The sequence below is a fragment of the Phalacrocorax aristotelis genome, chromosome 8 (genome assembly GCF_949628215.1).
Source record: "Phalacrocorax aristotelis chromosome 8, bGulAri2.1, whole genome shotgun sequence".
NCBI lineage: Eukaryota > Metazoa > Chordata > Aves > Suliformes > Phalacrocoracidae > Phalacrocorax > Phalacrocorax aristotelis.
Window position 1 is genome coordinate 23,185,766 of NC_134283.1, and position 16,712 is coordinate 23,202,477.

Sequence of the window (16,712 nt, forward strand, 5' to 3'; positions counted from 1 at the left end):
CTCGGGGACACCCCGGCCCTCTGGACTCAGCAAAAGGGAGGCACAGGCCGGGGCAGGGGGGGAAACTCTGGAAAGTTTTTTTGTTTATTCACGTCAGAGAACACTGTACAAATATTTCTTTCCTTGCAAAAAAAAGTATAAAAATAATCTTTATATATGAATCAAAAAGTTCATTTGTAACTGTAAATCTTTCTCTAGGTAACCTTTTCCAAAGGTTGTCTAACTGGTGGCGAACATGAACACTTGGAAGGAGGGCGAGGGCCAGGCAGTACACGGAAAGCTCGAGCTACACCAAAGCCACGGAGCCTAACTAACGCGCACGCAGGACCGAGGGTGTTCGGTCAGCTTCCATGCAAAGGAGGGAAGGTTCAGGGACTGGCTGCATGCGGGCTGGAAGTTCATCCCCCGGCAGGGTCCCACGCCACAGCTGCCTCACCAGCAGCAGCTGCCTGCTGCCAAACTAGAGAGTGTCCCATCGTTCCTCCTGAATTCTTAACGCTTTTCCCAAAGAGGACGCTGGTGCTTCAGGGCTGCAGAGAGGAATGGCTCTTCTGGAGGAGTCCCACACAGAACAGGATGGCCTGAGGAGTCACCTTGGGGATACAGGTCCCAAACATATAGTCTTCTCACCTCTGTGGGCTCCAAGAATTAATTGAAGACTTTGCATCCCTTATTACTGCTGCTGCTCCAGCTGGTTGTTTGGTTCACAGGAGGTGAGCAGCTAAGTGGAGATGTTAACAATCAGCTGGTTACGTGGATGGCTGCAAGCTACCTCTCTGCTATGGCCAGCCATGCTCCTGGACTGACCCTGTCTTCGGCAGTTCATGGAGCAGGAAAGGCAGGAGAGCTGCTACCACTGCATTGGCAGGAAGATGTGCAAAACTGAAGACATTCAAATACAGGATCTGACCAAAAACTGAAGTTGGGGCTTACAAAATACAACACAAATCCATCAGGGTGTTTTACTCCAACTAAAATGTGCACCAGGGTCCAAGACTGGCACCACTTGATCATCCTAAGAAACCCAACAGCATTACAAAGCAATGAAGAAAATCTTGTGGAAAAATGATGCAGAGAAAGCATCACACTAGGTAGCGACCTGCCCACAGGATCAGGAATTGGGAGCGTGCGTACGGACACTAGAGGAGAGAATTCAAATATACAGAAAGCCTGATCCTGAGCAGATGCTGAGAGAGAAAAAGGGGAGGAAAAAAAAGCACTATTTTTGACAACACATACAGAACTTGTCACAGCAAAGTACTACTGAATTCTTACTGCTTGGTCGCCTTTTAGACAGCCAAAGGCTCAAGTGCAATGGTTGGAGAAGACAGCTATTCGCAAATATGAGCAGGCTCTGATGTACCTGGAGTACCTTACAGGCACCAGCTGGAGCAGTCTTATCCTTTCAAACATCTCTTCACTCAGGCAAAAACAAATAAAAATTTAAAAAAACCATACTGGCACCTATTCTTTAGCCCTGTAGAAACAGCACAGCTGCTGTATAAGGAGCTGGAGCCCCTGGGCTCCTGTATCAGCAGACTGGTGGATGAAGAACCAGCATTCCTGCTGATGAAGACTCAGCTCCTGGGTCCTATTAGGAATGCTCAATTCCTGAGTCCTGCTAGGAGGCACAGCTGGCTAAAAAAAGTGCTTTTTCTTGTAAAACATACTGGCTTGGTCTGGAGTCACTGGAAGAAATGGACACTTTGGCGCCATTTTTTTTTCCCCTAGCTGTCATTCAGAAATAAACACCCCAATCTGAACTGCTCAAATTGAAAAATCTAGCTAATTACCTCTGGGTTTGTGAACTGACCACGGTATTAGGGCTCCTTGTAGCAGCTGGTACCTAGGAGGTGCAAAGTGCCTCTAGGAGTGCAGGAAAAACCAAGGCATGCAGATCTGAGGAAGCTCGGAGAGGCACATGGGCAAATTCTACGGGTGAACTGGGAACACTCAAAACACAGACCCTTTGATGTGAGGCCCAGGATCCAGTGGAGAGAGAGATGCGGCAGGGTGAGTTGCATGTGCAACAGAGGAAGAGGAAGATGATACTGGGAGGCTCCCGGCCTGCAAGTCCTCATCTCTTGGTTTCGAGTCCATATGAGAGCATCTCTGAAATGCTCGCTCATCGAGCTCTACACAAAAGGAATCCAAAAATAGACACTTTCCAAAGACTTACAAAACAGTCTGTGTTTGTGAGGCTCACAGCCACACTGAGAAGTCAGAGGTTGAGGACAGGCACATCAAAGAGGTCACAGACACCTTCGCTCTCATCCAGGTTATAGATGTAGTCGTGATCTCCAGGTGGAGGGGAAAGGCGGAGCAAGGGAGCAAACACTGGGGAAAGAGAAGACCATGGTTGGTTACAAAACTTAGCATTCCCACACCTAGCCAAGAGCTGCCATTGGGCGCTGAGCTGTGGAGCCAGGAGGAGGCCACCTCACAGTAATAATCTTTGAGCTTGCTTCAAATCAGCCTTGTGATATGGAAGAGACAGGCTCCTTCTGGAACTCACACCTCTCTTGGGGACTGGAAGGACAGTGAGAACGGAGTCTGTGTCCAGAGCCCAGAAAAGCTGAGAGCAGTCCTGCAGTTGCAGGACTTTCAGCAGGGTAAAGTCACACAAGATGTTCGTCCTCCCCTGGAAAGGCCACACCATGAGGGGGAGGCTCAAAGACTCACCTTCAGATGACATCAGCTCTTCCAGCAGCTCAGAGTTCATACATTCTGGGGAAGAGACAAACACAGTTAAGCAATGCACTCTGCTTTCCTGGCCTCCTCCCATGCAATAACCTCCCCCCCCGGCCTCTTCTGGCCCTCACCCTTGTTATCCCTTCCCTGGCTAAGGCACAGCATGTGCAGCAGGCACTGGCGAAAGGAGGTGTGGGCCTCCTGCCATGGCCAAAGGGAAACTGGTGTCAGACAATTCAAGCTATGTAAAAAAATTCTGCAGGAGGTTTCTGCCTGCTTTAGCTTAACCACATGCCAGTCTCCTTTGTAGGACGGGCTGTGCCTTACCCCTGCACTGGCATGCTAGCTGTTGCCCCAAATGCCTTCAACAGAAACTCTTCAACATGCACCAGAAATTGAGCTGGTAAAGCCTGACATATTCACAGTCCTCAATTACCCACCAACTTTGCAGGGGGACAAAAATTAAAAGACAAATGATCTGTTCCAGGAGCCTTAGAACTAATGAACCTCCACTTTCCTCCAGATTTTGTGTCCTTTGTCCCCCTAACTTGCTCCCCTTGCCCCACGGCTGTGCTGTGGCTAATCCAGCCATATGCCCTGGCAGCTTCGCTGGCTGCCCGCTGCCAAACAGAATGAACATCTAAGCTCTGCATATCCTTCCTGAATGGGACACGAACTCCACTCTCCCCTCTGCTGCCCACACAAAAATGTAAAATAAACTAATTATCTCAGAAATGTCATTCCTTCCTCCACTGTTGTTACTCTTGGCTGGTAGGTTCAGGAGGCACTTGAATGGTAGACAGACAAGCACCCAGACAAAGCATGTGCAAGCCAATCTCTTTTCTCTCAGAAGCTGAGCATTTGAAAACAACTTTCTGAATACGCCTCACACTACCAAGATCATGAGTATCTAACTCAGCCTAACTGGGTTGATGAGATACTACCCGCACTTCAAATAGGTTTTCACGAAAGAAACACAGATAAGCCCATTTTCAAGACCTTACTCACAAAAGGCTATTTCCTAGAGGACAGGAACCTACCTGTCTAATTCAGTGCTATGAGATGAGAGAATTTCATCACCAAGTGACCAGACTAATACCAGCTTAAACAGCAATTAAATGTAGAATCTGCATTCATGGATCAGGGCTGGTAATATAGCAAGGTGTGTATATGTGTGTGTTGAAATTCAGGTTTTTTTCCAGAATACAAGTCTAAAACAAGCAGTTATTAAGCATCCATTTAAAAGAGAGAGAAAACCATATAGAACAAGTAATTCCAATACAGAACACTATGGAAGAACTCCAGGCTCTTGGAGCTTGAACTGCACAGCCTGAAAGCAGCAGCCAGTGCCAGGACAACATTACTGGGATCACACGGGGATGAAAGAGGCTGTGTGGAGCACACTGCAAGGCCCATTTCTCCGAGCTCTGTAGTGTTGCTTCTTTCCGGTCCTGAGCTTTGCCCCTGTAGTTGTCGACTGTTTTGTCCTTCACTTCTGGACCTCTATCTTCTCTCTCCAAATTGAGAGGAATACTCCATAAAACAACATATATTACCACAGACAGCAAACACCTTTTTAATAGTGTCCACATTGTCCCATAGCCTTCGTTTGGGTTAAGCTAGATCTACACGGGCTGGAGCCTTGCAGCAGTTTATGTTTGACATTGCAAAGTCAAATTTACTCTTCAGACGCATTCAGTCATTACCAAGACTTTATCCATGGCAGCACGTATGGCAGCTGGTGCTGAGCAAGGAAGGAAGGTGTTCTCCAGGCCAACTGCGGAGCCCAGGGCTCCCAGCACATAGATCAGATGGTTGTGCATGTGCATTTGGGCCTGTGGGGTTTTACATCAAGACAGCACTTTCACAGGCACCTGCTAGAGCACAGAACTAGGGACTGTTGTTGTACAGGTCTTGGCGCCACCAGAAAAGTGCTTGTGTGTACTTGGCTCCGCCTAGTTGCTGGGCTAGAAAGTATTCTGCCAGCACTGAAGGGAAATAAATGTGCAGATAAAGAGTCTCCCAGTTTAGGCTTACGTTAGACCACATTCTTTAGCCCAGAGTCTGTCCCACCATTAGGCAGCAACACCCAGGCATTCCTTGGGCAGAGGCAGAACGCCTAACACAAGTAAGAGCATCTCCTCCCCTACTGCTCCAAAATTACAAGTATCACCAAAACCACAGAGGGCCATTTTGAAGAATGTCAATGATAAAATTCAATGAAAGAATCTAGGGAGGGATATCTCCCTAGATTATTTGCTTGGATTAGCCTCAGGCAGGCTACAGCTGAACCAAGACTAACAGGGATTTTTCTTATGTGCAGACAAGCTGGAGAAGGAGCATGGGAAGCCAGAGCACAGATTAGCATTGGCGTGGGGAAGCGAAAGCCCTCATCTACATGCTGCAGGGCAAACTCTTAACAGAGGTTGCTGGCAATGTGAAGACAGAAAAATACACACAGAAACCAGTAATTTTAAGAGTGACTAACTACAAGTAGAGAGCCAGCAGCCACCAACGACCACAAGCACCTTACAAAACCACATCCCCAGAACAAATAAACTGTCCCACTTCTATGGGTAGATGGGCCCAGAAAAAAGCCGTGGTCAGGGAGTGAACATACCTCTCGTTGGATCAAACATCTCTGACAGCTCTTTGGGAAGTTCCAGCACTGCAAATACAACAAACCAAATGGTTTGCATCGTTACATGAAGAGTCTGAAATGCTTTACACCATAATCACCTGCTATCCTACTGTACTCCTTATGCACCCAAATCATCCTATGCCATCCAGAAATTCTGCTCCCACACCCCATGTCACATAGTTCTGCTGAAATGATAAGCAATAAAACTTAAGCTTGACTACTTTAAAAATAGATCTGTAGGAGCCCTGGGAGCTGAACATGTTATCACAGTCAGCAGCTCTAGAGTAATTGCCTGTGTGTAAGCCTCCCACGATGTCAGCTTCCATACATCACCTCACTTTATCTTGTGTAGGATGAGGGCATGCCTTTAGAGAGTCAGCACAGGCCCACTGGGATATGCTAAGCTATAAGCACACAAAGGCCTAATTCCACAATCAAGACTACTCCAAGATGAAGACAGACAGTTCATGCTCCTCTCAGACATGCTAGCAGAAGTGACACAAAAACACTGTGTGAGCTACATTTGAGCAAGATTTCCTCTTCTAACCATAACTCTCTAACCTAAAGTGTTTCTGCAGCGAAGGTCGGCTTCAAAACATTAAAGCAGTGTGTCTTACCCAGTGGATGCTTTTCTCTCCTTGGGCCAGCCTGCCATTTCCTGTCATAAAGCTCAAATATTCCTTTTTTTTAAAGCCTATTTCACCTCACCACACACATCAAGGAGCTCCCCAAATATACACTGCAAGATCATTAAGACTGCAAGATTGCTAAAGACAGAGGAAGTATTCCTGAGTAAAGGAGGAAAAGATTGACAAGAGCTCTCCTAATAATGGAAAACTCCCCATGAGTTATACAGGTGTTCTCAGTGACGGCTGGAAATTCTATAGCTTCATGCAGTTTCAAAAATTGTACCTGGCACTACAGAAGGATCTGAAAGGGAATAATCTATCTATAACAGCAGAGACATGCATCATCCAAATGTCCCTTGCAGATTTTCTAGTACCAGTGTCACAGAAAGCGTCAGGACACTAGACATGACACCGTCACCTTCTCACCAGGTTCCCCAGCACCCTCAGAGGGAAATGCCTACTCATACCTTGCAGAGCCTAGCTGACAGCAAAGGCAGAATGGAGTTCAGCTAATTCCTCCAGAGCAAGCAGCCTGTCCCTCGCTCTAAGCAGCGTACTTCTGGAGCAACTCATGAAAGAAGGGTGCATACTCACTTCCTGTGGGATCGGGCTTGATCGGCTCAAAGGAGGTAGAGGGGCTGGGTAGGACGGAGCTGCTGTCCAGCGAGGCAGAGGACTGTAGTGGCTGGGTATCTAACCCGGCCGGCTGGCCGGCCAATGCAGACGCGTTGCTGAGGGGGTCAAAGTCACCGCTACTCTTGGACTCTGCTGCTGAGACACAGCTTTCTGGAAAGAGCCACAGACACACACACAGGAACGTCATCTCCCAACAGCCCCAAAGCAAGCAGCTGCAGCACAGACTCAACCCTCACTGGCAATGCTGGCCAAGCACAGACAGCTGCATAGAAAGAAGGCTTCTTGCTTTCACCCAGTAAAAACTCCCAGGCCCTGCTGCAGCTCTGCAGGAGAGCAGCCTTGGTGGTACCGGGCTGCACATAAGCTCTTGCAGGAATTAACACAAGCCAGGTAGTAAGCTACACCAGAAGAAGAGTGGCCAGCGCATTGAGGGAAGTTACTATCCTCCTGCTTGCAGCTGAGGCTGCACTTTGAATACAGTGTCCAGCTTCGGCAAGCCCCTAGTTCAAGAAAGATGTGGAGAAGATCCAGCTGAGGGTTGCCAACTTGACCAACGGTCTGGGGCACATGGCCTACAAGGAGGGGTGGAGGGAGCTAGGCTTGTTCCATCAGGCAAAGAGAAATCTAAGGGCAATCAACAGCAGCTTGCAGCTACCTGAAAGGCAGTTACAAAAATGAAGAACTACTTTGTGGTGCCAAAGATGTAACATGCACAACAGGCATGAGATGCAGCTCAAAGGATCCAGGCATCAGGAAAAATGAATTCACTGAGAGGGTGCTGCAGCCCTGGAAGAGCTCACCGAGGAAGCTGGGGATCTCCACCACGGGAAGCTTTTAGAATTTGGCTGCACAAAGCCAAAACCAACCTAAACTAGTATTCTTGACAGTCTTTTTTCAAACTGAAAGTTGAACTTGAGACTTGAAAAGACCATTTTACAAACTTCTGCCAACCAATGTATCTGCATGATCAGTCTCTCCCCCACCACTGCTCCTACAGGCTGGCACTACCCCCTCGAGCCAAATGCCTTATTCCCATTACCACAGCCAGTCCCACTGAACAAGACAGAAGAAAAGGCTCACTGCAGCAAAGGCAGAGGTGCCCCCTTTGCCAGGAGCTGACAATGCTGCACAACCAACAGTGCCTGCCCCAGCTGGGCCAAGGAACATACTCTCCTTTGTCAGCCGCCATCGCCTTTCTGACTCCTGTAACCTCCTCCTCACCTGTGCTTGCAGCTTTCTGCACAGGGGGGCTATGGTCCTGAGTGCTGGTAGGCGTCGGTGTGGAGGGCTGGGTGCTGCTGGGAACAGATGCCTCCTGGAAGTGGGTGAGTGGTGGTATCTGTGGTTTCGAGGGTGCAACTGCCTGGCACTGAATGAGGTCTTCGGGGGGAGGGACAGGTAGCACAACAGGAGGAGAGCTCCAAGCATCTTTGTTTACTAAAAGAACATCAATGGGACCACTTGTGCTCTTCAGGTGGATCTGGTATTTCTTCTGCCCATTTAGGCCCTGAGAAAAGTCATAAGCAAAACACAGCCATATATTAAATGCCCTTTTCAAACAGAACAGGAATTTCCCAGAGGCAAGACATGCCACAGGCACCCATGCCACAGATCCACACACAGTTCCCCTGACTCCCAGGGCTATCCTCTCCCCAGGTGCTCCTGCAATTACTTATGTACCTCCAAACAACAGATTTTCCTGGAAATTCTTAAATACCTGGAGGCTTCCTTAGGTTGCTAGTTCCTCCGACTCCATCAAACCCTTGACTGCCAACTCCTGGCCTAGTTAATCCAGCAACAACACACACAGAGACACTCCTCGTCTCTGCCCACCCATTTAGCACTCACCTCAGGGATGGGAACCTCCAAACGCGTGCCTGACGGGGCTCGAATTGCAAGGAGGGTGTCTCCTGTGAAAAGAGACTGGTCAGCACTCAGTGAGCACAAACTGTTCTGATGATAATTAAGCACTAACAGAGCCCCTCCTCAAAGCCCCCCATCTCCTGTGCTCCCTTCCATGGAGGATGGCCATTTAGACCCACCTGAGCTGGTAGGCATATTGTACAGCTCCCAGTGTGCCAACTACCTGGGGCACCTGTGAAGAACTTGTGAAGTTTCTCCCAAAGCAACCCTAAAGGTTTTTAGCAGCATCCTTAAACAGGACTAACCTTTTTCCCCTCAGAAGAGCTGGCTTAAATTCACTTTTAAGAATATCTGAATCCTAAGGGAAGGATCCTTCATCCTGTTGTCACAAGCTTTTAGATGTGAATTATAAACAAAAAAGGCACACAACTCAAGAGCCTCACTGCCTGCGGGGAGATGGTGCCAAACTAGGCTCAGAAGCCAGGCTGCCAACCGCATGGCAGCCTCATTCTGGAGTACCAATAGCTGAAACCAACACTCCCCAGTTTCTGCTGGCAAGAGAGCTGCGTGGTATTAGTTGTATCGGACCCTACACAGAGCCCAGCATGAGTGGGCCTGGGAGCCAGGCTGACAGCATCTTTCATTTTCAAGGTGTGCAGCTCCTTAAGACCTGCGCCCCTAATTGGACAAGTCACAGGCAGCAAGCAGCTTCCATTCCATATCTGGGTTTAGAGAAATGTGAACAGAGAAATACCAGTGCCGTGAACATTAGACTTATTCAGACTGAGCAGTTAGCAGCTTTCACTTTGACTGTTTAAGCTTTGCTGTGGTTACTGTTCACACTTCACCAGTATTCTGCATTCAGCTTCACTTGATAATTAACACAGAAGATCCCCAGAGCAATGAGAGAGAGTGGACAGCAGAAGAGGACATCCTTTAATTTGAGGCAGGCAGATAAAGGTCAGATCAGCAAAAGGTACAGGGATTAAAAATACCACAGGATTTGTCAATAAAATGGGATTACTTTAATAAATCTACACTTAAGAAAAATATTGTTATAAGACATTAAAATGTATAATAAAGCTCAAAGACACAAGCTCAAGCTTTAAGACCTGTTAGCTTCAACAATACAGGCACTGCGTTTCTATCTCCCTAGATAGCTACGTCCCAAATACTTTTACAAAACAGTGTTTCCACTTCCTCTTTGATTCTGCAAGTGCAAAGTGCACCACAGCAACAGATGGGAAAATTGTTTCCCCCAGTCACTAAAAGCTAACACATTCTCCCTTTTTTTTTTTTTAAATTTAATCCAAATAATGAATCCACATTTGACAAGAGTACAAGCAGGGAAATCTCCAAGCCTGAACTCACTTTAAGAAAGCAAATTTAATAGCAGTCAATCAGAAAAACAAACAAAATGAGGAGCTGAAATTCAGCCTGCACCACAGTTCAAGAACACAAGCAGTCCAACAAAGAACGTCTGCAAGACTCAGACACTTCAGAGAAGGGAAAAAAATTCTGTAAGGCATACTCATACAGCAAAACTGGGCACACACTGAACAGACAATGGGAAGATGTGGATCAAGCCTCTGTTCTGGGAGGAATTCAGACCTGCCTTCAGTAAGATCTAATCCTCTCTCAGCATTTTGGTGAGGTCTGACTTCAGACACAAACCAGTTTACAAAAAACAGGTGCAATAAAATGCAAAACACTCAATCAACCAAGCAATAAACTGTCTGCTGGTCTCCAGTAAACTCTTCCAGACTGTTACGAGTTATCTGGCCCCGAGCACTGTCAAAGTGAAAACACAATCCCTGCCCCCAGAAAGTGCTAGCTTAAATTAGAAACAGTAAAGCAAAGGGGGTGGTGAGGCGTAAGTTACCAGCAGAAACTCAAGCAGTATAAAGTCTGGTGAACACAGAAAGCACACAAAGGCAAAAGTGGAAAATAGAAGAGTTGACAAAGTGTTAGGTGAGAAGAGTGCTTAGAAGAGATGAGGAGAGAGTCAGGCAAGGGTGGGATTACATGTGGCCAAGGTGGTCAGGATAAGCAGCTTCAATCTCTGCTGCAAGGGAGCAGATGCAGGTTGCACAGGGTCAGGAGAGGTGAGGTGCCCACTGAAGCAGAAAGGAGCTGCCACTCCACACCGCTACAGCTGAGAGGAAGTTTATGTACTGCAGGGTGCTGTACTGCATGCTGGCCACCGGGGATTTTTTTTTTTTTTCTAGTCCTACAGCTATCATTAAAATTGGCAACAGAGAAAAAACAGAGGATCCTGTGGGTTTTCTTCACTTTTGCTCCACAGAGAGAGAACATATAGCTTTTTATACAGGCACCTCATGGCTTTAGGAAGGCAGTACGCAAGGCAGTGAGGTCACAGCAAGCAGCGTATTGCCTTCAGTCCTGCTCTTCACTATCTCCTCCTTGCATTCGTGTTGGTAGAGGGCATGAGGCAGCTGAGGGATCACTTTTTATACTGTTTTCCTGCTTACACCCACCTACCATACAATAAAATTTGCTTCCTATTATTAGAACATTGCCTGCCCAAGCCCTCAAAAACTTCTCACGTAACACACATAACATAGTGATGCCCAGCAAAAAGACTTCCTTAGCAATAGCAGCTATGTTCCTTTAAAGACAACTTGAAGGAACTGTCTGCCCCCTCCGATGGTGACAAGAAATCTACAGCTCAGTGGTACACACGCCCAGGATGGCCTCAGAGCTCACACTGCACTTAAGTTGGGCAGCCCGTGGTCTGCTGCCTGCTCTCTCCTGGTGAAAGAAGAGCAGCTGGGACAGGCAGATAGGACTGCAGCGTTATGTCTTTACGATGGAGAACCATTTCCTCACCTGTGAAGCACTTGCAGATATCTTCATGTGTCACATAAGCTAATGTTTCCAAGGTTAAGGGGAAAGGCTGTGGCTTCCTGTGCAGACAAAGAACTTAAAGGGCACCTGGCATTTCCTTCCTGAGCACAAGAAACACCATTCCCAGAAGGCTCTCCATGCCACACTCTGAAGTGGTCTGCAGGCAAGGTCTGCAAGCTACATACTTATCAGAGCTGACATCCTAAGAGAGGCAAGCCACAAGAGCAGCTCTGCATGAGAGAAAGCAGCACCTGTGGCTCAGAGAGAAGCACTTTTCTCATCATGGTAAACATTACAGCATTTTTTACCTCAAAAAGATGGATGAAAGCCATGCACCGCTGAGCAAGCTGGTTTCCAGGCTGGAGAGAGATACCCTAATTGCAGAGGCAGGCACTGCCTCTTGACCCTTTCAGCGCAGATCCTTCAGCCACAACAGGTCACCATCAGCCCTCTGCCCTCAGCAGGGCAGCACCAACCCGGCCCTCAGGGCTCTGCTTTCTAGCCCAGCAAGCGAGCAGGGAGAGAGAGTAATCAGTTCACACAAAGGATATCGACTGTTCTGCACGTCTTCTGTAACGTTTTTGATGCTCTGCTGAACCCACATCTTCTGCTGCTCCAGCTCCTGTTCCCGCTGCTCCAGGTCCTCTATGTCTGCCTTCAGCTCAATAAGTTTGTGAGCTATCTCACGTGTGTTGCAGCCAGGACCCACCCCTCTGCACAAAGTAAAAAGAAGTGACATGCACCAGCCTCCAGAGGCACCCAGGCCAGCCCCAACCTCCCAGAGAGGCTGCCACCTCCATTACTGTCATCCCTGTCATGCATCAAGGCAAGATCACCCAGAAAGCCTCATCTGTACCTGCTCTCGATTCCCACCTTCCAGCATAGCAACGTTTGGTACATCTGCCTACATCTCACAGACTGAAAGGGTTCTCCCCCATCTCCAGTGCCATGACAGGCATTTTTTCTAGCCCAAGGAGCTGCAAATACTTAGTCTGTACCAAAATAACAGCTCCAATGTAACAGAGACATGCCATACATTCTTCAGCTTTCCTTACTACTACCAACAGCATAGCGCAGCTGGGGGAAGTACAAGCATGCACAGACCACCCAGAAACCTTGCTCTGAGCTGGGCATTTTAACCACAGTGTCACTTAGACAACAGCCTCACAAAGCCCTGCTTGCCTGAAGAGGAAAAAGGCACCCATACAACAGGACCTGGGGCTAGAAGGAACCTGTGAACAATTTCGAGTTTCTCTGTCACTCACTTCCACTGGATACTGTTCTTGGATTTCTTCTCAATCAACCCAATGCCTTCCAGGACATTCGTGATATCGTAGATCCGTCGCTTCTGTCGCACAGCCAAGGTATCTGCAGCCTGCAAAAATGTTAGACACTTAACACCAAACTCTCAGTCACATTTCACTCCTTCCTGCCGTCAGATTAATTTCTGGCCAAGAGCTTCGCTCACCATCTCGTCCCCATGCCTCAAATTACAACACCGTGTTCTTAATGTCATCATGACCATGAGAAGAAGCCACTGCCCCTTCATTTCTTTTCTCAACCAGCAACCTCCCCACTAAGCACAAACCAAATTCCAGCCATCTTGCTCGCAGTGGGTCCAAAAATCACCATTCCTCAGCAGCAAAGCAGTGCTAGAAGAAACTAGCCTGGCAGCCTAAAAATTTAGTAATCCTTCAGAGTAAAAGAGATGGGGACGGGAAGAGGAAGGTAGAGAGCTGCCTGCGCAACTGACAACAGTTTAGCAAAGCGGATGTTCAAAAGGTCTTTTCTAAACCTGATCTGATGCCGCTTGATAGAAAATCGACACCTTTTCAAGAGGCAGATTACTCTGTTTGAAAGGCATTACACGGGGAGGAGAGTAAATGGTTTCCACTACCACACAGCAACCTAGCATCAGCAAGAGGTTTAACGGGCACAGCACCAGAATAGCCAGGGCCACAACATTAGCGGCACCGCACACAGAGCAGGTCAGCACAGTAATGATGTTCCCTCTCACCTACCACTAATGGAGCGGGAGTTCCGAGACCCTACACTGCGCAACAGTTCAAATCACACTAATGAATACAAATCCACATAATGGACACTGTAAGCAGGAAAAAATTGCCCAAATCCAGGGAGACAACAATTTCGCAGAGAAGAGGACAGAAGCCTGCAGCCAGAGACTCCTCCAGCTCTTGCATCTCCAGGGCTTTCTGGCACTTGTCTGCTGCCTGCAAAAAGCACTCATTGGCATACCCACCTAAGAGGTGTTTGTAGAAACCACAGCAAAGGAATTTCACCTATAGAAAAGGCCTAGGTTTAAGTACCATACACACCACAAAGATAGAACTACTTCCTCTAGGTGAAGACTGTCAAAATGCAGAAGGAAGGCACATTTGCAGGGTACTCCTCCACCACCTACAGGCATCAGGAACAACCTTTGGTAGAGGTGAATCTGACTGTGCTCCCTTAGAATCACAGAATGGTTTGGGTTGAAATGGACCTTTAGAGGCCACCTAGTTCAACCCCCCTGCAGTGAGCAGGGACGTCTTCAACTAGATCAGGTTGATCAGAGCACCGTCCAGCCTGGCCTTGAATGTTTCTAGGGATGGGGCATCTACCACCTCTCTGGGCAACCTGTGCCAGTGTTTCACCACCCTCACAGTAACAAATTTATTCTTTATATCCAGTCTAAATCTACCCTCTGTTAGTTTAAAACCATTACCCCATGTCCTGTCACAACAAGCCCTGCTAAAGAGATTGTCCTCATCCTTCCTATAGTCCCCCTTTAAGTACTGAAAGGCTGCAATAAGGTCTCCCTGCTGCCTTCTCTTCTCCAGGATAAACGACCCCAACTCTCAGCCAGTCTTCACAGGTGAGGTGCTCCAGTCCTCAGATCATTTTTGTGGCCCTCCTCTGGACCTGCTCCAACAGGCCCACGTCTGTCCTGTGCTGAGGGCTCCAGAGCTGGACACAGCACTCCAGGTGGGGTCTCACCAGAGCAGAGCAGAGGGGCAGAATCCCATCCCTCAACCTCCTGCCCATGCTGCTTTTGATGCAACCCAGGGTACAGTTGGCCCTCCGGGCTGCAAGCACACATTGCTGGCTCATGTCCAGCTTTTCACCCACCAGTACCCTTCCTGCTGTGTGCCAGGGGGACAATGCACAGTAGGGGGATCAGTCTCCCCGTTTCTATAGGTCTCAGAGGATTTAGAGGGCTGGATCATTGCGGTGCTGGTGATGAAGCAGCACCTCGGTGTGGGGCAAGAGCGCAGGAGAGAAACAGACAGCCGAAGGGGGTTACAGCCAAAGCACACCGATGCCTGCACCATCAGGCAAGGTCCGCTGCCTCCTCTCTGCTGGGACAGACCGAGAGTGGGGAGGGCGGCTGGGGAGGAGGCAGCGGGGGGAACGCGGGGCGGCCGGCGCAGGGGCCCCGCGGGGCGGCTGGCAGCTCCGCCGCACCCGGGGATCCTCGGGACCCCTCTTCCCCCGTGCTTGCTGCACCGAGCGCTGCCATGTCCCGTGTCCCCGTCCCCCGCCCCAAAAAAACCCTCTTCACCCCCCGGAGGAGCGGCGCCCCGCGGGAAGGCCCAGCCGGAGGCGGGTGCTCCCGCAGAGTCCGTCCCCCCCGGGCACCCACCCCCCACCGGCAGCCCCCGCACCAGCTTGAGGTCGAGCACCCCGTCCTTGGCCTCCTGCAGCAACGACACGAACTTGGTGGTCAGCAATCCCAGGCTCTTCTCATGGCGGCTGGGCGCCCCCGCAGCTCCGCTCCCACCCCCGGGGGGCTGCGGCCCGCACTCCGCCATCTGCCCGCCGCCGGCTCCGCTCCCGGCCCCGGCCCCGGCCCCGGCTCCGGCCCCGGCCCCGCCGCGCTTCCGCTTCCGCCCGGCGGGGAACGACGGGAGCTTCCGGGGCGGGCGGGGGAAGCCCGGTCACGGAGGGGACCCGGTGGTTCCGGGGCCGCCCCGCAGCGGGGCAGGGACTTCCCCCGGCGGGACCCGCTGCCTTCCGTGCGGGGATGGCGGCCCGACGTCCCACCGGGGCCGGCACCGGGAGCTTCCCGCTGCCGGCGCCCCTCAGGGGGTCTGTCCGGGAAGCTGCCGGTGGTTTTACCGAGGGCTGCAGGGCCTGGGGGACAAACGGGGTGTGCGCCCACCCCCGAGCCGTCCTGTGGTGCCAAGGCTAAGCTTAGACCTCGTAACTGGCCGTGCGGCCGTGTCGCGCCTGAGGTCTCTCTCCACCTGGGCAAAGCAAGTGCTTGGCTGCTCCAAAACAGCCAGTGTGGGGGCGAATCACAGAATCATCACAGACTGTCCTGAGTCAGAAAGGATCCGTAAGGATCATCGAGTCCAACTCCCTTCCCTGCACAGGACAACCCCAGATTCACACCATGTCTCTGAGGGCCTTGTCCAAGTGCTTCTTGAATATCGCCAGGCTTGGCACTGTCCATGACTGCCTCCCTGGGGAGCCTGTTCCAGGGCTCCACCACCCTCTGGGTGAGGAACCTTTTCCTAATATCCAACCTAACCCTCCCCTGGCACATCTTCCTGCCATTCCCTTGGGTCCTGTCATTGGTTACCAGAGGGAAAAGATCAGCGCCTGCCCCTCCTCCTCCCCTTGTGAGGAAGCTGTAGACCTCGATGAGGTCTGCCCTCGGTCTCCTCTTGTCCAGGCTGAACAAACCAAGCGGCTTTAGCTGCTCCTCATATGGCTTCCCCTCTAAACCCTTCACCAACTTCATGGCCCTCCTCTGGACACTCTCTCGTAGCTTTGTATCCTTAATGTACTGTGGTGCCCAAACCTGCACACAGCACTCGAGGTGAGGGCGCACCAGCGCGGAGCAGAGCGGGACAATCCCCTCCCTCAAACAGCTGCAATGCAGCAGGACACGGTTGGCCTGCCTGGCTGCCAGGGCACACTGGTGGCTCATGTTCAACTTGCTGTTGACCAGAACCCCCAGGTCCCCCCCTGTGGAGCCGCTCTGCAGCCTCTCGTTCCCCAGCCTGTATGTATATCCAGGGTTGCCGTGCCCCAGGTGCAAAATCTGGCACTTGTCCTTGTTAAACTTCATATGGTTGGTGATTTTTCAGCTCTCCAGCCTGTCCAGATCTGTCTGCAGGGCTTCTCTGCCCTTGAGATTGTCAACAGTTCCTCCCAGTTTTGTGTCATCAGCAAGCTTAATTAGTATTCCTTCAAATCCTGCATCCACGACATTTATGAATAGATTAAAGAATCCTCTGACCGGTGCCTGGTGAAGGCGGTTTGTGGCCAGGGGATGTCTCCCAGGTCCAGCCCCAGCTGGGAAGGGTCCGTCCCTTCTTCCCCACACTCTTGCCTTCGGTTAGGCTGTCCTGGGCAGACCCTTTCCCGGTTGCTCT

At 50.1% G+C, this 16,712-nt stretch overlaps 1 protein-coding gene across 2 annotated transcripts; it reads right to left on the bottom strand.

Annotated features, from left to right (window-relative positions):
• Positions 1 to 53: 53 nt before the first annotated feature.
• Positions 54 to 15,211, bottom strand: E2F4 (E2F transcription factor 4). Of its 2 annotated transcripts, XM_075101905.1 has the most exons (10): positions 14,994 to 15,209; positions 12,594 to 12,703; positions 11,878 to 12,041; positions 11,311 to 11,352; positions 8,446 to 8,507; positions 7,819 to 8,104; positions 6,556 to 6,747; positions 5,312 to 5,359; positions 2,683 to 2,727; positions 54 to 2,337 (listed from the first exon to the last, which is right to left on the bottom strand). In XM_075101905.1, the coding sequence occupies exons 1-10, from the start codon at positions 15,138 to 15,140 to the stop codon at positions 2,222 to 2,224; spliced, it is 1,212 nt and encodes a 403-aa protein (XP_074958006.1). In that variant the 5' UTR covers positions 15,141 to 15,209; the 3' UTR covers positions 54 to 2,221. The 2 variants fall into 2 exon arrangements, with proteins under 2 accessions (XP_074958006.1, XP_074958007.1); XM_075101906.1 differs by lacking the exon at positions 6,556 to 6,747 and having other exon boundaries at positions 14,994 to 15,211.
• Between the last annotated feature and the right edge of the window lie 1,501 nt (positions 15,212 to 16,712).

Excerpts from the sequence above, each read along its gene's own strand:
- E2F4 (XM_075101905.1), bottom strand. The coding sequence starts at position 15,140 with ATGGCGGAGTGCGGGCCGCAGCCCCCCGGGGGTGGGAGCGGAGCTGCG. Across the intron at positions 12,704-14,993 it reads GGGTGCTCGACCTCAAGCTG|GCTGCAGATACCTTGGCTGT; the intron begins GTGCGGGGGCTG and ends ACATTTTTGCAG. Across the intron at positions 8,508-11,310 it reads TATCTGCAAGTGCTTCACAG|GAGACACCCTCCTTGCAATT; the intron begins GTGAGGAAATGG and ends CTCTTTTCACAG.